General features: G+C 43.0%; 2 protein-coding genes across 11 annotated transcripts in view; both read right to left on the bottom strand.

The window, feature by feature from the left end:
- Window positions 1-7,260, bottom strand: part of TLL2 (tolloid like 2) — a 147,592-nt gene extending 140,332 nt beyond the window's left edge. For all 10 annotated transcript variants that reach the window (XR_007377375.1, XR_007377373.1, XR_007377374.1 and 7 more), the window contains exon 1: window positions 7,095-7,260. Coding sequence is in view for 4 of the 10 variants with exons in the window: in XM_048946756.1 (XP_048802713.1) it covers window positions 7,095-7,224 (130 nt within the window). In the remaining 6 variants the exon portion in view is untranslated. The remainder of the gene's footprint in view (window positions 1-7,094) is intronic.
- Window positions 7,261-13,980: 6,720 nt separating this feature from the next.
- TM9SF3 (transmembrane 9 superfamily member 3) overlaps window positions 13,981-23,067 on the bottom strand; it is a 43,340-nt gene continuing 34,253 nt past the window's right edge. Inside the window, exons 10-15 of the mRNA XM_048947154.1 lie at window positions 22,627-22,766; window positions 21,019-21,087; window positions 20,781-20,927; window positions 20,291-20,374; window positions 20,116-20,192; window positions 13,981-15,636 (exon numbers count right to left, since the gene is read on the bottom strand). Coding sequence (XP_048803111.1) covers window positions 15,569-15,636; window positions 20,116-20,192; window positions 20,291-20,374; window positions 20,781-20,927; window positions 21,019-21,087; window positions 22,627-22,766 — 585 coding nt within the window. The 3' untranslated portion in view covers window positions 13,981-15,568. The remainder of the gene's footprint in view (window positions 15,637-20,115; window positions 20,193-20,290; window positions 20,375-20,780; window positions 20,928-21,018; window positions 21,088-22,626; window positions 22,767-23,067) is intronic.

Below are 23,067 nucleotides of genomic sequence, written 5' to 3' on the forward strand. Positions count from 1 at the left end.
CACCATTATTTGGTACAGACAGGTCTGGATTTGGATTCACAGGAGCCAGGCCTATCATTTCCCTCTGGTCTCCTGGGGGAAAGGAGATTGGCAAAGCAACCACCTACTACAGCAAACAGCTTTTTCCACAGAATCAGTTCATTAAGGCAACACAGCAGGCAAATGCACAACATAGCACAGGGCTGTGCAGCAGCACAGATTAATGAGAATGTAACAACCCACAGACATCTGGGAGAATAGCAGGAGTTAATGCTGGGACAGGACAGAAGAGAAAGAGCACCTTACACAGACTGAGGAAGAGAGCATCTCAGAACACCTGAGACAGCAGAGTAAGACTTGAGCAAATCCTTCTGGCAGGAACTTAAGAGAGCTTCAGGAGAACAGAGATGGGGGAGCACCAGAAATGAAGCTGTAGGAAACAGAGTGAAGCAGACAGAGAGCATGTGGGTCTCTGCAGCTGAGGTAACACAGAGAGGGGAGAAAAAAGAAAATGGATGTATTAGAGAAAATGCTCCAGAAAATCTAACACATAGGCACACTGTGGCTGCAATTTCCCAAGCAGGAATGCATGAGTCTGATCTGACTACAGTGGGAATTTGTAGTTATATGATTCGCCTCATTCAGACCGGGGCAGCAGCTGCTCACCTGGGAAACACCCATGGGCACAGTTTTAGCAGAGAGAAAGAAGTGGCTGATTGAAAAGATGCAGCTAGCTCCAGGGTGAGCCTTCCAGCAAGGCATAAACATTACACAGGAGGTGGGACAAGAGGAGAATGAAAACTCCAAGCAGGACTGTGAATGTAAAATACAGTTATACAAGTGGGAAGTACCCTAAGCCCGAACTCCCTGCTCTGCGGGCTTTTGAAGCCTGAAGGATATGCAGCATAGTTTTCTAAATTCCTTTGGCTGGGGCTCTTTGACTTAGTAATCTCATGCTACAGAACACCTGAGGAATGAGCTATCCTCACTGATCAAGCCTGCACAGGTTATGGTCAAGGGCATGCACCTGTGAACTGCACTAAGACTATAAAGCTCAATAAAAGCTCTAAAAGTTCTTTACAAAGAAGTGTCCATGACAACCAAAACACTTCTTCCCTACTCTACCAGCTTTCTTTCTGGAAATACAACTCCTACTTACAAAGTTTGCCCATCCCTTGTCCTGCCCATTGCTAAATACTGAGTTGTATAGCACTGAGAGTTAAATCTCACTCAGGACAAGTAGACTCAACATATCCCAAGTAGTGTCAAAGATCAAGCGTGGTTTTTTGGATACCAAGGAAACAGCTAAATGTTGGAAGGACTCCAAACACAGATTTTTATATGTTCCTGTGCCCAACAATCATAAGATTTTGTCTCAAGTTCACCACACCAATATATTCAGTGACTGGGAATTTCAATAAAGAAAATGATTGGTGGTTAATTTTGCTTCAAGCTGTTACCATCAGTTTGTGTTTGGCTAGGATTATAACAAAGGTCACCTTTTACCTTTCCTTTAAGGCAGAAGTTTCTACCGCAACTCTACTCCACTGCAAAATACAGCCTCCCCAGCTGCAAACAGCAACAACACTGAATGTATATAAAGACAGAATGTCCGCAGTAGCCTTCACCCACCTGTTTCCCCTTTAATTGCTGTCACCTCCCCAAAGCAGGTAAATTAATAGTTTGTTCTCTCATTCTTTCCCAGACCACCCAAAAAGACTCAGTCAACATCCTCCTTGAAGATTTAACCCTTGCTATGACCTACTGGAGAAAAAAATATAAGGGGAACAATTGCTTGAGAGAGCTTATCGCTTTGTCCGTAAACATCCTACCAGTGCTGAGGAACCCACAGGTTGGGTTATATCCCAGACTCTTACCTCAAAGCACATTTTTAAGTACAAGTGAAGTATGTACATACAAGGAAGTAAGGAGTCAAAAAAAGGAGGAAGGGAAATTTATTTAGTTCATACAGCTGCACATAGCTTCAGGAGGTCAGTATTCAGCTGCCAGTACTGATGCCATCATATTGTCTGCCCCTGGGTAAGTCAGCATCTCCCACCGCCATCTTCTATGAGTCAGAGCTGGAAACACCAATAGCTGCACTACAGCTCCATGGTAGCTCACTTAGACCTTCCACACCAGCTCAGAGGCTTCAAGGCTTTATAGAAAAATCTTTAAGACACAAATGAGATTCCTCCACAGGAATCTGCAGTCGATAAGCAAAGGGCAGGTTAGAAAATACTCTGCCATTGCTCAAACCATTGCCCCCCAAAAAAAGGCATCTTGCAAGAATGCAGAAAAGCCCCAGTCAAGAGTCAGGCAGGCCCTCGCAGGGTGTGTGGGCTGGATTCACTAGGTCATCTGCAAAGAGCTTTCAAGCTTCCCTTCTTATGCGATGGATCTGTGCTTCAATGGAGAAAGCTCAAAACCCAAGTAATATTCATGAAAACTAAACTTCACAGATTCCCCCCTCCTCCTTCCAATTCGATTAGCCCCCCCCCCCCCCACGGCTTTCAGTTCCTAACAGTAACCTCCTCAGCTTCCCAAAGAAATGTCTGCATGTGACTTCTAAGTTTTATACCACAACTCAAGTGAAATTCACTACTGCCTCCAGGACAAAAGGCACTGCCTTTACAGAGGGAGAGCTAGGAGGAACAGAACAAAAGCAAAGCACAATTTGCATCTCCCTGTGGGAAGATCACTCTGAACAGCACTCAGTCAAGGCTTAAGAACTCTGTTGTGGGATGTTTAGAATCTAATGGATCAAACCAGCAGGAAGAGATATACACAGGGCTAGCCTATGACCGGGCAAACAGCATCCATCCTTGAAAGGGCAATGGTTTGGCAGGAATAGTTGCGTTATCACTGCTAGATTTCTTTTCTAACAGCTTTTCAAGTGATAAACAAACAGAAGATAAGGCTACTGTTATACTCTCCCATAGTCCCTGCACACCTATAGCCTCTGTTCTTCCCCTTCCGAGCTCACATCCCCAGTTTGCAAAATCCTCAGGGATGGACTCAATTTTCTGGTGCTATCTTCCTGTTTTGCAGCCACCTGGTGCCAGGCTTGGTTTGCTCAGCCGCCAGGAGATTGCGAAGTGCCCTCCTGGCGGCTGCAGCTCCTCACAGGGAGCGGAGGGCAGCGCTGAGCTCTGCTGTGTGTGACAGCAACAGGGCCCAGGGAACGGCATGGAGCTGCGTCAGGGGAGGGCAGCTGGGAGTTACAGAAAAGGTCTGCACCAGAGGGCACCAACAGGCTGCACAGGGCAGTGGGTACAGCTTGAGTGCTGGAATTCAAGGAGCCTTTGGACACTGCTCTCAGACATCAGTTTGAATTTTAGGTGATCCTGTGTGGAGCCAGGGGTTGGACTCCGTGATCCCCATGGGTCCCGTTCAACTCATAGCACAGCAGATGTTCTATGAACCTGCATCTTTAGCTGTACTCTGTGAGCAGCAAATCTATCCTAAGCATAGGTCAGGCTTATGACATTTGCCTACCTATTACAGAGACTATCTGAGAAGGAACCTTTGTACCATTCCGTTTGGAAAGCTCCAGGGACATAACACAACACTGAGCAAAAACCACCTAGCAAGAGTCAGCACTGTGATCTCCCCTGGCAACTCAAACCAGCTGTGCAGCCTGCCTCAGTTCTCCCTTACCATTCATCCAGACATTTCCTGCCCTACCAAAAGGCAAGAAAGCAGCCATGGATTATGAAAAGGAAATAGAGGATGGCTGGATTTAGAGACTAAGTGGCAGTGGAGCTATCATCAGCTGAGTCTTGGTGACTGGACACATTTATACTTGTACCCAGTCATTGCAGTAGCTTAACAGGTTATTTCACTGTGCTGCTGTGTGTCTCACCTTGCTGTTAGATATAATCATACCCTTAGCTCGTGCAACAGAGGGAAACTTGTGCCAGGTTTTTCACTGAGGGCCTAGGAGATGAATCATCAACAGCCTGCACTCACCCTCAGGGCATGAGCTGCAGGGTAAGGAATTGACAGGCTTTCACCTGCCAGATCTGAACACATCACATCCTTTGGGTCACAGCCATTAGCCTGCAGAAGTGAAGTACATCACTATACTTTTAACAGCTTCAGAAAACATTTAATTAGGAGCTGCCTCTGTCTTTGCAATGGGCTAGAGTCTGCATGTAATCTGCAGCCACAGTAGCATACACAGGAGACTGTGTAACTGCGGTGACAGCAAGAATACCACCACAGGTCTCACAGTGTCAGCTTCAAAGACAACCAAAAACTTGCCCTCATAAAGCATATAACATTTGAGCTGTTCAGAGTAGGGTCTGCAATCACTGCCCTCTTGGTAGTCAAAATTCTAGGCAAACCTTGATGGTGTCTCACTTGTGGAGAAACTCAGGCTCAAGGAAATTAAATAGACTTGTCGATGTTACAGCACATTGGAAACAGAGCTTGACAGATTTCCTACATAATTATTAGACAATTGCCCCTACATAGCCCAACTTAGAGGGCCAACTCTGTTAGAAGCGTCTTCACCACATTCTCGTGTACAGTCTCATTTACAGAGGTGCAGTTCAGTAACTTGGTCTGAACTTCAATACTTTGGGATGACGTTCACAGAGCAGAAGCCCTGCTTAGGTCTGTTACAGGTCTATTATTAGAAGAGGAAGAAGCATGTGAATGAATGGCATAGAGAGGAGGAGGGCTGATGTCTAACAACTCCAAATGGTAAAAGTCCTGCCTGCCTTGGTTTTGGGTAGACTTCAAAAACTGGATCTGCTCAGTGCATAGAGACAAGCACATTAAATGTCTTGCAGCCTAAGGTCTCCGCACTTAGACTGAAACGGCTCATATGGAGAAAAGATGGCTTAGAGAGCCAGAAAGCACAATGTATCAGGACTGACTGGAAGGGTCATACTGCCTACAGAAAAGCAGACTGGAACACAAGAAACACACTAACAAGCCCAGCCCATGAGTGTAAAAGGCTACAACAAAGTAGAAGTACCGTCCGCTGCACCATAAGGTCTGGGTGGAAAAGGCAGACCCGAAGTGCAGTACTTGGAGCCCCAGGTTAGACAACAGGGAAGCCAAAACAGTGGTGGTCTGGGTTGGTTAAGAGCATCCACCAAAGACAGATGTTTGCCAGCACTGTCACGAGCACCAGCCTGGTCTTGAACTGGTCAAGAAGAGTGTGTGTGATCTCCAGGGGTCTTGTCCACTCATTCTCTTCTGTTGGAAAAACACTAGAAAATTATTAGAGACAAATACTGAGAAATGAGAATTGATCCTGACTGAAGAGGATTGACAGGAATAATACACACCAGGTTTATATGCTGATCACAAGAGGAGGTAAGGATGTATGATGAAGGGAGGCTTCAGTGCAGGCTCCTTGTACAAGCAGAAGTGAGAGGTGGAGAGCCTGGAAATGAGGGAGCTGCAGGAAAAGGAGAGGACCTGCAGCAGAGGCAGGTAATTAACAGGTAGATTTTTATTTTTTTTTTTCCCTCTTTTTCTGCCACAGGTTCCCTGAATGATGCTGGTAAGTTAATTAAACTTGATGTCTCCAGGTCTGAATCACAGCCATATCAGTAAAACCTAGCTTTTCTGGAAAGAGAGAGAGGTGAATTCATTTCCAAGTAAGAGGCAGACGCAAAGCCAATAAAAGCATGTATGGGTGGGCTAGGTTTCATAATGAATGAATATATACACATATCACATGTACACATACATATACAAATGGCTTATTGATCAAGGGAACATTTTCTGCAATCAACAGTCTGCAGATAAAAGGGGACTCCAATTAATTTTGGAATAAAACACTCCACTTATAACACAAACTACACACAAGACCAGCTAAACAATTTGCAATACAGAATAGAGAGAGGAGCTCTGACAGATGTATGGATGGAATTCATCTGTGTGAGCAGACAGAGCTGCAAACACCTTGAAAGCAGTCAGAATACAACTGGCAAAAAGGGAAGCTGTCATTAAGTGAAAGCCTAGGGACCAGGAACACCGCACGTGAAGAAAGTCCCCCTTATAGCACCAAGAAAACAAGACTTTGCACAAAGTTATCTGTAAATGGAGTACGGTTAACAAGATATTGATTACGGATTTCCTAGCAGACAAGCCATTCACAAGATCAAACATCAGCTGATTGCCAGAACCAAAAGGAATAACGATCACATTAAGAGCATGACCCAGTTTTCCAAAGAGAAAATCTGAGTTGATATTCCCTGCAAACTGAGATACAAGTGATGACAGAAGCTCTTGAAGAAATCAAAACAGTTAAGATGAGTTAGCATACGCTCAGAAACAACCCGACACAATCCAATGCAGGAATGAAAAAACTCTGAGAGAGCAACGAAGGCAGCAAGAGAAGACTTGCTAGAGAGTAGACAGTAACTTTGACACAGGCAGATAGGCGGGGAGGTTTGGCTGACGGCTGAAGCCGGAGCTGGCGCTGCTTTCACCGGCTCCCTCCCCGTGAGCGGGGAGCGCCAGGAGAGCCCGAGAGGCGGCAGGCGGAGCTGGGGATGGAGGCAGAGCTGCGGGATGGAGGCAGAGCTGCGGGATGGGAGCAGCCCGCGAAGCTCTGGTGCGGTCCCGCCTCTTCGGGGCACGCACCAGAACTCGGGGAAGAGAGCTGTACGCAGGACAAGTTGAAACAGCCGCCGACACGCTGCAAAAATGCACAGAAAACGATTGTACATGAGAAAAAAATTGCAAAGCCCTGTTGGGCATTTTCCTAGCGTTTTAGGAAAGCTCTCGTTTGGGAGCAGCAGGTTGACAGCTGGGTGAGGGAGATGAGAAGAACGCGTCGTCGTTTTCTGACAAACGTACGCGCGCCCCACGCGCGAGGCTGCAGCTCGCGGACAGCGGAGCGGCGGCCCGGGGCTGCCCGGGAATGGGAGCGGCGGGGCACGGCCGGTAGCAGCCGCGACAGCAAGCGCCGTTCCCCCCGATCAGCGCCCGGCTTCGCAGTGCAGCGGGGACGGGAGCCCCGGGCGGCGGGCGGCCAGGTGAGCCCGGCGCGCGGCCGGCAGACCACCTGTCCCGCCGCGCGCACCCACCGCCGGCGGCTGCCAAACTTCTCGCGGAGTTGCGGCCCTCCCTCCCGCCCGCCCCCCTACCGGCTTTGCAGGGGTCGCGGTACTCCATCCGCTCCTCCGCCGTCTCTGGCTCCCCGGCCGCCAGCCCCGGGCCGGGCAGAAGTAGAAGCGACAGCAGCAGACGGCGGAGCGGGGCGGCCCCGCGGCCCATGGCGGCGGCGGAGCGGGGCGGCACGGCGCGGCTGCCCGGGATGCGGGCACTGCGCGGCGCCAGCAGCCCCGCGCCCGCCCCTGCCGGCCGGCCCGCCGCCGCCGCGGGCCGCTCCCGCCGCGGGGGGTACCGCCCGCCCGCCCCCGCCCCGGCTGGTCCGCTCCGCCGCCACTCCGGGAGTCGCCAGCCAATCCCGACCGCGCCCGCGCCGCCGTCCCGCCCCGCGGGCTGAGGTGCCGCGAGCGGGAGCCGCCGCCGCCGCCCCCCGCAGCAAAGAGCCGCTCCGGGCCGCTACGTTGGGCGCCGCCGCTCCGGTGCGCCGGCAAGCGCCCGGTACCTTCCTTCCCTCGAACGGGGGTACCCGAAGAGAAATGCCTTGCTCCATGGTCCGTGTACCAGCAGCACGGACAGCGGCACAAATTCTCATATCACGGTCTTAAAGTCTCTTAGGAAGCGGTAATTGGATGCACAGAACCTCGGGTGGAAGACTGTACCGAGTGGCACGAGAAGCATCTGTCCCTCTCACCTTCCTTTTAATTACCTCAGCTTTCACGGGACACTTCACCTCCCTCTGCCCAATACAAACACGGAGCTGTAACATCAAACACACGCCTGGAGTTAGGCCCACATGGGTACACATTCTCATCTAACTCAGAAGGATGTGAAACGTGCTCTTTGTTCAGAGAGCTCCCACTTCCCACAAGGTAGGAGCTGGAAGTGTTCCCTTCTCTCCTCTGCACAGAAGGTGGGGCTGAAACAGTTATGGCTGTACCACCAAACCCCAAGACACTCCCAAGGGAAAGGCGACAGTTTCTCTGCTCAGCATCATGGAGCAGCAGAGCAGGCAGGGTGCGCGGCAGCACCGCAGAGATGTGGGCTGTCACCCACCTAAAGAACAAAGTCTTTTCAGCACATGGAAATCGCCAACTTCTCTCTTGCTAGCAGTGTATATTTGGGAGGCCAAGTTCTACACATGGAAGCTTTGTTAGAGACATAGATAGGACACAAGTAGACATCCTAAAGCACTGAAGGAGGGAACAAAATAAATGGTGGTTCTTTAACCACGTAGTTAGAATGAGCTCTTGAGAGAGTTAAAAAAGCAGCTTAATATTGTCATCCAACAAAGAAAATTCCTCCACTCCAGGAGACACTTTCTAGAAAGCCATTCCCTAACACAAGCACTGCTCAGCCTTTCCAGAAGCGGCTCTCATTTTGCAGCTGGCAATCAAAGCAGTGCATACAAGGCAGTGACTGCTTCTAAGCGTTCAGAGACCCGTTGGTGACATCTCCCATTGGCAGGTGCCTCATCAGCACAACTAAGAAACAACAAATCCCTGTGAAAGGTTTTGTTTGCTTGTTTCCTAACCGGAGCTGCTCACACGGTAAAGTTTCAAATGGGCACAGCTCATGACAGCAACAGTTAAATAGCTGGAAACAAAGCAATCTATATCTATCGCTGTCAAAGGCACTCTTTTGCTTTGCTCTCAGAATCCCCCCTGCCCAATGCATGCAAACAAAATCCGCTGTGTTTTCAAGCCTCGCTGAGCAAGAATGCACACAGCTTGTTTTGAACAGCATCCATGAGCAAAGCTATGTGGGAGCCACTTAGTGTTGATGGAATATCTCTGCACACAATATGTCCCGAGGCTAAAACACACACACACGTTTGTTAGTTTTCCACAAGACCTGCTTCTTGCTGCCTGCCTACACTCGGCTCCATCACACTGAACCAAGTGGTTGAGGCACTCTGCTGCCCGTCCCACTGTTCATTCCCCAGTTCTCTCCAGGCTTACGAGAGATTTCCTCTCCTGCCCTTTGCTCCCTGAACACGTAAAGATTTTTCTTCTTCCATTTATACGATCGCTATAGGGGCAGATGGAGCAGGTCTCTGTAATCATAGCATCCCTGTTTCTCTTTCATCTGCATTTCCAGAACACCCTTCCAGCTTACTTAATTGGCTCCTTTTTAGCAGGGAACGATCACTGCAGTGGCTTTAACTCACGTGCCACACATCACTTCCTGCAGGCACTGAGCACTGCAGAGGCATCGCTTTCCCCCCCGCTTTGTGACACTGTTACCAGGGCTCATTTAGTCTGTTAATACCTCCACAGCTTCCCATCCCACAACGCCTATCCATCTTCTCCCTGTTTCCTCCTGCTCATTTCCTCCACCAGGTTTTTATCCCCCCGCCTATTGCTCTGGACCCCCCATCCTAGAGCTGACTCCTCCTAGGACACCTTGTCTTCCCTGTTTGGCCCACGACATTGACAAATCCAAACAGATAACAATGAAAGTACCATGAAGGTCACTGCTGATCCTCACTCTTCCTTCCTTCCAGAGCCCACTTCAGTCACTCCTGCAATAGGTTGGAGGTGAGCTGCTCTTTTTCCAAGTTCATCGCATTGCTGCCCAGTGAACAGCTCACTTGTGCTTACGTGATTCACTGCCCAGAAGTAATCTATAAAGGCGCTGACATGTCTGCTTACACACAGCCCAGGGGCTCTGAGATCTGCCCTGAAAGCTGCTCGCTGCAGTCACAGCCCTCCTCATGTGTATTAGCAGTTAAGCATCAATGTAACAGTGTTGCCCAAAGCAGACACAAGCAGTAACGTTTTTCCAAGAAGCTACTGGTGGTTGGAAAATTCCTTTTTATTTACTCTGAGACAAAAGATGGGACAGCTGCATTTACCCGCTCACACCCGTGCATCCTTTACAGATCTTGACAGCACAGGGTGAGTTTAGAATGGTGGAATTTGTCAAAATTCAAAGAAAAAACTTAAACTGCTTCAGGGAGAAATGCCTTAGAGAAGGTTCCCAGTCAGTTTCTGCAGGTGGATTTATCTGTAGTAGCATCTTCGCCCAAATCACACACCTAGCTATGGTACAGACCACGCAGATACTCCACCTCATTAGGCAACAGGTACTTCAGGTTCACCTTACACACTGCCTTTTACACTGCTAACACCAGGATACTGTTTCCTTTTCCATTATTTATTTAGCTATGCATATAATGAAAGAGATGAGTTACAATTCAGATTCAAACAACGGTGGGTGTTAGATTTCAATCACTTTCTGGTAGTGACATAAACGGGGGGCAAAAAATCTCAAAATCAAAGATAGCTAAGCAATAAAACTAATACAAGTCATCTTGCAGGGTCAAAATGTGCATTTTAAGAAAACTAACTGCACCTCTTCAGCATCTGATAGTAAAAATCACTTGAGAGAGCATTGTCTGGGGTTCTTGCAGGTAAATGGGTGTCCATAAAACTCTCAGATCTCTAATACAAACTCCTTAATAATAATGGTAACACTCGATGGTTCACCCAGCGACTTCAGGCCAGACATCAGAAGAGAGCAAGGAGATTTCCTTCTTATTCTTGTAGCTAAACCTCCTTAGGAAAGAAAGAAAAGGCTCAGGCTAAACTAATAGCAGTAAAACGATACGGATAAAGCAAGGCTCCAGCAATTCAGGATCCAGTAACTGCGTAACATAAACTCCCAGGGAGCATCACATAACTAGCAGCCCAGAAAACAACCATGCCTTGTCTGACACTTCAGTGTAACACACAGTTCCAAAACATCTGACTCAAGCCTTTGGGAAATGAACATCACCAGCCACAAACAGAAGCCTCCCAGAGTCCAGCACTGCATGATGTTCTCAGCCATGTTCAGAAGCTGCTCAGAAACAGCCCCCGTAACTCTGAGAACTTTTCATAAGCCACCAGAAGCTTGCCGCACAGTCTTCAGACAGAATGAAAAATCACAATGCATTATTTACTGCATTTTGTTTTTTTCTAGTTTGCTCAGCTTCTTAGATAGACTACCTAAACCTTTTGGCTCAGATTCAGCCACAGCATTTCAAGTTCACAGTGTCTATGATTTGGTGAACTGGATTCTATCTTGGCAGCTAATGTATCTAGGGGTTAAGCATGCCTCACAAGACTACAGAAGTGAATTTACAAGGCCATTTCATAGCAACAAAAGTAATGTAAAATTTGGTGCTTTGTTTATTGCACATCGACTTCCAACTCTAAAAATGCCTTTATTTTCTGGAGTCCTGTGGGCTTGCAAAGTCAGCTAGGGATAGACATGGGTTGGAACGCTTGATATGCTCTAGAATGCTCCAAGCTCAAGTTCCTGAAGGAAAGCTTCAGTCAAGGATGTTCAGAAAGTTCCCCTAGGTTTGCTTTCCGTACGGAATGAAGCCTCAGCACAGCAGAACCTGCAGAGATATGACAGACTGATCTCTGTTGCGTTACTAGGAAATTAACCTTGCCACAAGCCACAACTCTTTGCAACACCCCTCCACTCCTCCCCCATTCATCTGCCTATGACATGTCAGAAGAATCCATGTCATGTATTGGAAAAACCCTGCACCACGATGAATGCACTGATGACAATGAAATGGACATAGGTCAGGGGTGAAAAAGATACAACTACAATTTTTTCTCTAGAGGCCTGTCCACCAAATACAGTATTTTTTATTTTATCATTACCCTGTTCCCAGTTTGGCTTCCGTCCTTTGAAGTGAATCTATCAAAAAATTGCCTAAATTTATCAAAACTACAAAACGCCACTCAGTATTCATGGGGTTCTGCAGCTTTTTATTCTCTCTCCCACGTCAAAGTGCCCCCCTCCACCCCTCTGTCCAACCTATACCTTAGGTTTATACCTTGTAACTGATTCTTAAATGAACTCAAAGCCATAGTTAAAAATTAATCGAAGGGGACCTCTCCAGTAACTCTAGATCCAGACTGGATAGGAAGCTTGCTTTTTTTTTCTCCCCTGATCTTACCCTTTTCTGACACGTTCCAGCAGTAACTGCTGATGCAGTCACAGTTATGAAAGTCTACTGCTTTCAGTGAAGCTGCCTACATACCTTAGGTTGGCAGATTGAGCTGTATGTTGTTACTGTTGTAACCAGAGCAAGATGTTACTCTCCCATTTGTCTTTCCTCTGCATTAATTAAAAAAAAAAAAAAAAAAAAAAAAAAAAAAAAAATCACAAAAGATAACGGGTGCCATTTTATACAAATATCTTAAAGTGTGCTATCAATTTTATCCAGTTTTATAGCACCAAAAGTGTAATATTCAACAGTATTGTTTTTCTAACAGCTGAAAGTTGTGAGAAGTTCACCCAGATTATCATACAGAAAATCATTTGTGCACCATTTATGCATTTTGGAATGTAAAACTGGGGACATTAATGGGAATTAATGGACAACTGTTATACTACTGTTTCAAAACATTTAGACATCAAAAAAGAGCATAACTGAGACTGTAACCAAACATCACACCATTTTCAATCTAGTATTTGTTCACTTCTCATAAAGAAAGTACCAGAAGTAACACTTAACACTGCACTACTGCTTGCTGAATTCTCCAGCCCCAGTGCAAAGAGGAGAAGTGCTGATAGCCAACTGAGGAGTCATCAAAAAGCTTCAAGAACCAGAAACTCCTGAGAAACAACCATGAAAAGAGGAATGTTGGCTGTAAGATCTTTATTTCTTCCATAAAAGAGGAAGGACTACATCATCTAAGCAGAGAGCTTCCAAATTCTACTAAACGGAATGGTTCACATCAGAGCCACTTCCTTTTTTCTTTTTCTTTTTGGAGGGTGGGACAAATAAATGGCCTTACTCCCAAACAGCAACCACAGAGACAGGCTGTTCAGAACTATTTTGCACCCTTTCAGAAACCAAAGTAAAGGGGAAAACAAAGCAAATCCCCAATTTATTCATATGCTAAGGTGAAAGTATAAAAATGTCAATTATTTAAACACAGTACTTCTCCAAAGGAACGTGCTTGCAGAAACAAAAGCAATGCCTGAGCAGTAAGTATCTTTTCAATGCCACTTTAAAAGCTATACAATCTTATCTAGATATGCGAAAGCTAATAATGTCAAAGGATAGAGAAAGCAAGTAGGCAGCCCACCATTCTGTGGCATTAAAAAGTGATTAAATGAAATTCACAAATGGTTTGGTGACATTTCTGATAGACTAATCACATAGCAGTGCTCTAAATAGAAAAACAGACCATTATCAAAAATATTCCTTGCATCTCAGAGGAGTACTTTACGTATTTATTGTGTACAGATAATGGCTTCTCACTTGAGATTTAGAACATGGATGAAAAAAGGGCTTCTCACGCTAGCAAGAACTAGCACAAAACCCATTCTCTGCTTTAAGACTCCATGTTTTTGAACCAAGGGAAACTAATTGTTGACCCAGTTTATGAGTCCATCTCAAAATCAGCCAGCACCTTAAAAAAACCAACTGTCTGTTAAATGCCAGTGCTCTACTGCAGACACCACCCGCTCACTTGAAGCAAAACCTAATTATTTTCTGACAGATTGGTTAAAATTGGACAACGGTGTCTGAGCTGAGAGCTCAAATATGTTACAGAAGCTATACACAGCCAGATGCATTGCTTCTTATTAATACCTTTACGTTCAGTTTCCCCAGCCCAGCCCCACAGAAACATTGTGGCTACTGCATTATCTGCACTTTTTACGTAGAGACAATAAAGTACTGATCAATACAAATACTTGGCTCATTCTTTAAATTAAAGTCACATTCTCCACGGTAGCTGCTCTGCTTCAGACAGTCACACCGATAAAAACATCCCTGTGTGGCAGATGCTCCCCTGCCCCCTCAGAAAAACAAAAACCAAAAGGCATCATGCTAAACATTTCTTAAGTCTGTCACAAACACACTCAGGACCTTTCTAGCTAAATACAGTGCATAATTAACAGTCATCTTAGAAAGACGCAACCTTTATTTGCCCATTCATTTTAGTCTGTGCTTACCCCATTTTTTCTCAGTATACCAGCTCCATCACAGAACAGATTTCTCCACAAACAGTTCAGTCAAAAAGAATTCTAAGATGCTCATCAGCCACAATGGAGCTGCGTCGTACAACACAGTTCTAAGGAAATCCTGAATTCGATGCGTGGAGTTTTGATACTTGAAAAACATACTGATGTCGTATACAGAAACAGGCATTCACTGCCTTTTCAAACATTTTCAGCTGTAAACTCATCTATTTTCACAATCAGAACATTTTTGTCTGAAAAGTTTATTTTAGTTTTCTGAACACTGTAAAGCAACTGTGCTTTTGATGTTACACGAGTGTCCAGATAGGATTAACAAAAATTAAAATGTTCTAAATTACAAATTTAATTCCTGTAAGAGCTTGAGAAAGGAAAGAACAGAAAAGCATGACATACACACATTGTGAAGAAAACCCAACTTTTCATGCAATGGCAGGCAAGATGTAAAAAGCCACCCAAATTCACACATTTTTACACCGAATCATCAGAAAAGTACTCTGTAGTAAATCTGTACATCCAAATACATTTGGGATCTACACCTAAGTTACATTATTTAATGTTATATACACTTATTACCCCTTGTATAATGTCTAAAGGAAAATCTTCATTCAAACCCCCCCAAAAAAGCAAGAATAACTTGGGAAAAAAAAAAAAGAAAAAAAAAAGGAGAATCACTTTAGACATTCAGTTAAAATGTTGGTTTTGTTTTAATCTAGACCTCAGAGTGTTTATTAAAAAACAAACAATCCTCTTCATTTAACATTTTGCTTTCTAACTGTACAGTAAATTGCATTGCAGAGAACACATCTGTCTTCAAACTCTATTTTCTTTGGATGGATTTAAGATATAGCTGGATATTACCTTAAAGATAAATAAAGGGAAGTTGGTCCAACTAGAATGAGAGCTGATATATTACATGCATGTGGGTTTTTTTTATATATTTTTAAATTATTTTTAAACGAATGTAGGGTAGAGTCGATAACGCAAATAAACCAAAAAGCACCTGGATTCAAAATATAAAACATACCTCCTATCCTGGCAATGGCAGTAAAAATCAGAAAAGTAATCTTTCTGGAACAGCATTTTTCCATAAGTTAGAAATGTTAAGTACCAGGAAGACTACTGATCAAGTAGTTTTAGCAGCCAAGCTTCCCCCTTTAATTGAATGGAACAAATGCTTTAAATAAACCGTTTGTCCTCTTCACTGAAGAGAGCTAGTCTATTCATCTTAAATGCGCTGGGGTCTTTTTTGTTTGTTTGTTTTTTGGGAAGATTAGCCACGTACTGTAGTAATGCCTACTGCATATAATCCAAGCATTTGCTGTGAACAGTTGGAGAAAGCAGTCATTAAGAACCTAGGATCAATGAAATAGATGTTACTTTAAGCCATCCACAAAATGGAGACCCATACAGTGCCCAGTGTTAAAACCCAAATCTCTTCTCGCGCTTTTTGTTGTGCAAGTTCATCCCCCTGAAAACAGGAACTGATCCATAGTTCAATTTCCTTATTTCCTTAATCAATTTTCACATTAGTGTAGATTTTTCGAACAAAGGCACTTGTTCCCATGTAACCAATAGCTCCTGCAAAGTAAACAGAAAACGTTGAACGTTAGAGAGCTGATCAAAATAAACCAGAATAAACAGTCGCTTAAAATCACTCCCTGCACACAAAATTATTTATCTGCAATAGTTGTTCTCAAACATTCTCCCCAATTATCCACGCTCCCAGCAATCATCTGGCAAGAACTCCCCTAGCCTAGCAAACTAAATCCATTAAGCCATCTTACCAAGAGGCCACGCTCACTTGGCCTCGATAAATATAGTAGCCCCCCTACTGCTGCCAATAACCGGGTCCCTTTTTCTGAACAGAGGGTAAAAAACATACAATCACCCACTCTGCAGGGAAGGTAGATGGGGGGGCAGGTTTTTATTATAAGTTGCATGCCTTCTGGATGAATGTTTTATTGGCAGATGGCTTTTTTCTTCCCACAAGGCACAAATAATAATAGATCCCCATCCCAGGAGTCTTAAACTCCAAGGAGGTCTGTGCAAAGAGATTAAACTAGTAGCAGTTAGTAGTTAAAGGAAATTGCAACCTGTGGTTTTCAAATTAGTAAGAGTCATGAGCAGATTACGCATTGTCACAGCAGTAGTAAAAGAACAGGTCACTGAATCTTTTTTGTTTGGTGGGTTTGTGTTTGTGTTTGTTTTTTTTAAAAAAAAAAAAACAACAGGGCAACAGTTTGTGCCATACCCAAAATACTGAAAGACTAAGCACACTTAGAAACACGAAGAAATACAGATGAGACCCAGACCTTCTCTCAGAAAGAGATTCAGCAACCTACTGGTAAAACTCAGAACCAAGTTTGCCAGACTGAGTAAACACAGATGCCTTACAATATCGGCAGACCACAGATTCATTCAGAACCACGACAGTTCTTTAAATTTTGGGGACTTCTCAGATAATTCATGAGTCCAGCCACTAAATTTGCTTGAAACTCTGTTTTTCAAATTCTAAAAGCCCAACATTCATGTAAAATCAAGAAACCTGAATAAAGCAAACCTGATGCATCATTTCTATAACAACTGGAATAATGAGGAGCCTGCTGAGGCAGCCTGTGCTGTTGCGTGATATTTCAAGCAGGGTAAATACAGCAGTCACTCCCTGGTCAGCAAGTGAAGTACTTGTATTACAAGCCTGGACAAAGTAGAGTATCATTAAAATGAATACAGTACACACAAGATCAGGCTGCTGCTCATAAGCATTAAATGCACTGAGAATGCAGCAGAGGGGAGGCCAGGCAGTGATTTGCAGGCATGACATAAGCTTGGAGTTAAACAGAAGCACAAGTGGACTTCTGAAGCCTGTCAATGATACTAATCTGTCTCAGACAGCAAATGGACAAAATAAAGGTACTGAACTCCTGTTCTAAGATTCATCATATTTTGCCCGTTAAAGCAGGCACTGCCAGCAGATCCAATGCCCAGTTCAGTTCCTGAACTCAGACACATTCCAGAACTCGTTCTTTGAGGGCCTCTCTAGTGATGCGATGCCAGATACCACAAGGTATTTGGGAGAACGAACAACTCATTCTGCTTCCTTTGGGAAGATGTGGATGCAATAGAAGTGAGGAGTAGTAGCAAACAGCAGTCACATGAGACTACAGCTCTCAACTCCATAAGCAAGTCACAACTCACTGTGAACCACAGCAGCTGTATGAGTGAAGTCCCACTAATGACCACGCCTAAGTTCAAGGGTTCAATCTAAAAGCCACTTCACTGGCAGTGAATAAAAGTCAGGGGAGTTGATAAGGAACACTAGACAATTAAGACAAACAATTAAAGAATGTCTTCCTGAGAATAATGCAGGACAGTTAGTTTATGTAAATTAAATAAGAAAAAACAAAACAAAACAGTTTCCTTCTTTATTTACCTTCTTATCACCTGATAAGGTGCCCAACTTGCCTACATAGATCTGGCAGGAATAAACTGTAAGCATATTTCAGCAGAACAGCAGGCTTTAAATAAACAGAATTTAAAAGAATCCAAATAGCCAGGAAAAGCAATCAAACATTAATTCCCATCTATTACTTCAAGTCAATTGAGACTTACTACAGTCTGAGCCTTTTTAAGCATCTAAGTTTTTTAGAAAGTCATACAATTACACTTACAGTATTTTTGTGGATGCCAAAGTGTAGCACTGCAAAAGGCTTTTCTATACTGCCTTTTTTTTATTTTTATTTTTTTTTAGATCAAACTATTTACTAAGATAGAGAAAAAGAAAAATGAAAGAGAAAGGGAGGCTGACGGACTGCTGGAAAGTCTCCCTCAATTCTCCCTCCCATCTTCTCTGTAGCCTGGTTCCTCAAAGAGGCAAAGCGAAGAATGGAGTTACTAAAATATCAACAGTGTGGTTCCCAAAGCTCAGAGATGACTGCAGATTGCACACAAAACATAAGTTTCTCAGCTGCCTATTTTATTATAAGACAAGGCTACACACCACAGCAAAATAAAAACCTTAATCTAACAAACACCACAGCAGGGAAAACAAACAGTAAGCAAGATGCTATTCAGTACAGCTCCATGAGAAGACTCCCATGAGGAGAACTCCCAGCTCCGTTCAAAACTCCCACATGATGTTGTATGGTATGGAATATCCCTTCAGCTACTCTAAGTCAGCTATCTTAATTTTGTTCCCTCCCAGCTCCTTGGGCCCTTAGCTGCAATGTCATCAGCTCGGTACAACACTGCTTAGCAGCAACTATAAACATTGATGTGCTGTCAACATCCCTTTTCTCCTAGAAGCAAAACATAGCATCATACAGACACTCTGGAAAAAACAATTCCAACCCAGCTGAAACAAAGACGGCCATACACTGAGTTGGGGAATCAGTTTTATTCTCTGGCAGTAAGAGGGAAGCACAAGAAGCTCCACAGATTTGGAAGTTCTCATGGGCTCCCTACAGTCCAGCTCCAGAACTTGCAGATGTTCTGCAGAGGACAGAAGACTTATTGGATCAAAGTATCCCACAACTAAGCATCAGCAGCAGCACTTAAAAAAAGAGTTGGATGATACTGGCCTACACACTTAACACTGTGGCTGCCTAGGTTTGAACTAGTTCATCTTATAGCCAACTGTGACACTGAACATGGCCATTTGCACAAGCATCCAAATCACAGCTCTACAAACATCACACAAGAGTTGTACACTACATAGAGAACTGTGCTAGCTTCCTGGACAAATGCTTTTTGACAGGGGACTTCCCCTCCCCCCATGCTGAAAATATGAGTTCTCAGTAAAAAGGAATCTCACAGATTCTCTTACAGCACAGTTGAAAAAGACAAAAAAAAAATCTCAATAGAGGTATGGAAATTAAATGTAACAGAAGTATTTTCTGATTCTGAAAAAATTTAGATTTTGTCCTAATATTTCACCAAGTACAGTATTACCATGACAGGAAAACATCTGACAAACTGACTCTTCCATGTTTTAAAAAACATTTTAATTACAGGAACTGGTGGGCAAGCTCAGCTTCTGCATCACAGACATTTTAATCAATACCAGCCTGAGCACTTTATAAGAAAAGATTAGAGCTGAAAAGTATTAAGCCTATTAAAGAAAAAAAAATGGTTGTGAGACTACCAGAACAGCAGGGAAGTCTTGTAATGTGCCAAGAACCCAATGAGGCAAGATTAGATTTCATGAGAGGAAAGAGGTTAAGAGATGATTCTCCTCTTTTTAAAAAGCATTGTGAAATTATCCTCTTGAGATATCAGGAAATGTATACTTTACAGAAAGTAAAACTCAACTCCAGTAAGACACCATGGGTCCCAAATATCTAACTCAGAGAAAGCCTTCCACTAGAGTCTAGAGGTCTACTCATTGCTGTGAAGGAAAGTATTAAATAAGGATCATACATAATGCATAAAAGAACTAAGAAGCACTTTCTTTCTGGGGAAAAAAAAAAAAAAAAAGGATAAAAATAAAACTAACAAATAAACACACATGGCTTCATTGGATGACTTCCATGACAAGTTCTATTTTTCACTAAACACCTGTTAAAACAGGTATCTTAAAAAGCAGTGACATCCTGCCGAACATGGGAGCACTCTGCATTCTCCTTCATCTCTGAATTTGCCAATACTTATTTTATAAATGCTGCCCTGATGTCCCAGTCCTTTCTGAACTGTCACCCACACTTAAACACGTCACAGGATACGGAAGGTTCTCATCAGTACTGCAACACCAATACCTAGCTGCTTGGCAAAGGGCAACACTAAGAGCTCCAAGGCAAAATATTAACATGGACTCAATCAAACATGGAATTTGCTTGGAAGAAGTCAGTCTGCTCTAAAAACAACCTATTCCCTTTTGTTTGTATTCTTGCCTAATACTGAGTCTTTCAGCTTTGTAGAGGAGCTGAAATTCGCTCCACAATACATAAATACTCTTCTTCAAAAGTCGTACGTATTCCTGCACCAAAAATACAGAGCTAAAGTGAGAGAACATAACAATCTGAAAAATTCTGACTGAAAAATTTCAATATATTTGAAACTTACCACACATTATTCCCAAAGCTGTGCTAAATACTGCCATATAACCAAAGTAAAATGATGTTTGAAACAAGCCATACATCCTGAAAAAGAAAAAATACAAATTTATGGTAGGTATTTTTCCCCGTCTATTGCAAAAAACTTCTTTGGCAATCTGATATTCAAGAAAACTGTCACTTACTTTGTCTTGAAAAAGTAGTAGTAAAAGGAGTACATGTAAACATATATCGCAGTTGATGCGGCAGAAAGAAAGCTTGTCCACTGCCTGAAAGAAAACACACACACACACACTTATCACACTTCTACTGAAAATGCTTCCCAAGAAGATGCACAGTGCACTAAAAATAAAGCATCCTGGTTCTACAGACTTATTTATCAAAATCTACATTTGCTACACATGACAAAAGTTGCTATTGCGAGACCAAGATCAACTGCTGATATCAAATGATCCTTCTTTTCATTTGTACCTCAATGTATTTTTTAATGCATATACACATACGTGCCCAGATGCATGCTCACCAAGAAAGTTCCTCTGTAGAAAGGATCCAAGAACTCACTTTTACTCCCCACAGACAAAATCTGGACATGGGATACTTTGAAAAGACCTGTCAAGACTCTTGATTCTATAAAACTCTCAGCCTGGTCATCTATGCAAACACCACAATACTTACCACCTGTAATCCTCCGCGTTTAGCAGGAAATATGTACAAACGATAGTCACACAAACTGTCACAATGCAGAGGATAACCAGAACCAACATCATAAAGCCATAAACATAGTAGATCTTGTAAGCCCAGAATGAAGTAAAAATGAAATACCTGCAGAGAGTAAACAAAATATGCAGATAATATTGCAATTCGACTTAACTTACTGTTTTTAATCAAATGGGCAAATAGCTGTCAAACTCACATTTCAATAAAAATTGACCCAAAAGGGAGGATTCCACCAAGGCAAACAATAACAGCTGGTTCCATGAACCTGAAAGATATTAAGACCAGTTTAGGGACAATAATAATATTTCTAAAAATATAATGTAACATATAACTAGGTACTTTATAAAGCCCAGAAAATTATATAAAGGCATGCTAACAAGAATTATGCCTCATACCAGTATATTAGAAAGAAGGCACCCCCAGGGATGTTGCATATGGGTAGAATGAGGAGTCATTCTTGGGGAAACATGAAGCAAATGTAAGACTCACACCTATCTACAAGCATAGAGGCATGCATCTAAGCAGCCTTAACAGCTACAGAAAGAATTTCTCTTGACAGGAAGGGCCTAAGCAATCAAACCCCAGAACATTCACCAGCCTTGAATGAAGTAATTAAAACTCAGTGTTGTTGTTGACAACAGATACTGCAAACACCAGAATGAAAATTCCACGGGGTCATCCTTGTATGACTAAGAACCAGTGTTCATTTTAATGCCATATAGTCACCAGCATATGGCCAAAAATTAATACTTACCCACCTACTAAAGTGATCTGTCTAGTACTTGCAGTGATTCCAAACATAGTTGGCAACCAGTGATTTAATTTAATTTAGAGCTTCTTTTATTATTTATAGGGAGAGCTGTCTAAACTGACACCATGCAATTACATTATCTTTATGGAAAGCACCTTTTTTTTTTTTTGGTCGTGTCATCCTATCCTGCAAAATCTATCAGATTCCCAAGATACAGGCCACAGTATAAATCAAATCCTAGCATTTGAGCTGCTCAATCCACCACTAACAAGAGATTAAGAATGCTGCACTTGCTGGATATTGTAAGTGTACACGTTTCAGTGCCCCCTTCACACTGTGTTCCTCTGAACAGGAAAAGCAAGAAAAATCTATTAAGAAAATCCTCTGAGAATGTTTTCATTTCCATAGCTTGCTGCCTCAATCTCTACGTTAAATTAATAGGAAAAAGTGGCTGCACTCAAGCTTTGCAAAGAAATCCCCATAAGTCTACTCTTTGAGACCAGGCACTCCTTTACAAATCTTGCAAAAATAATTAAGGCTTATTTGTAATTCAAGCAATTTACTTTGGAATATTTTAGGCTCTGTACCATCAACAAAAATACAGAAAAGCACTACAAGCTTTTCCCCACCTTTACCCTGCAGATGTCTCAACTTGAAAGTGGAGACCATTAAACAGAACAGTTCTGCCTCCAAGGCACACTGCATCCTAAACCTGCAAGAGGCATTAACTAAGGAAAACAGGTTTAGTTTCAAGACACCCATATCAGAAATAGGCTGGAACCATCCTTTTTACGTAAGAGACGGGAGAGCATTTCAGGCCAAACATAAACCAGTGATCCAGGACTGTAAAATCTGCTTTATCTATTACCCATTAACTGTGCTTGGTGGTTGCATTCAAAAGAAAGAAGCCATAAAATTTTAGTAAAGGTACTCTTCCATACATAACTCTAATCAGAAAAGTTACTTTAGAAAGTTATAGTGATCATGCCTGATAAGTCACTTTAAACGTACTGAAGCAAATGCATTTAGTTAACATGTATGGGTTTTTTTTACCATTTTTTTTCTGGTATTGGACGAGGCACTGCATTGACACGACATGGAAAATTGGGCTGTCCTGACAGATTGCGGCCAAGAATTGTACCCACAAGGTTCAGTGGAAGAATGACAAAGAAACAAATGCAGCACACTGCCACCTGAAAATGAAAAATAATTAAAAAATAAACATCAAAAAAGATGAAAGAAGATAATCAGCCTATTCTGTCTATATTAGTCACTGCTGCAGAACCATACTCTTGGTTATGAAGCATTAGTTAATATACAACTATTTTATCAAATGAAGTATTTATTCCCTGAGAAACTGCATAATAGATATTATTAAAAAGTGTTAGAGATATTTTCTTACATCAACTATAGAATTATTGCAGATTCTTTAGTTCATTGTTTTCCTCTAAACATTGTATTAATCACTATGGAATTAAACTAAACCTCAATTGT

This window comes from Lagopus muta, chromosome 5, assembly GCF_023343835.1.
Source record: "Lagopus muta isolate bLagMut1 chromosome 5, bLagMut1 primary, whole genome shotgun sequence".
Lineage (NCBI taxonomy): Eukaryota > Metazoa > Chordata > Aves > Galliformes > Phasianidae > Lagopus > Lagopus muta.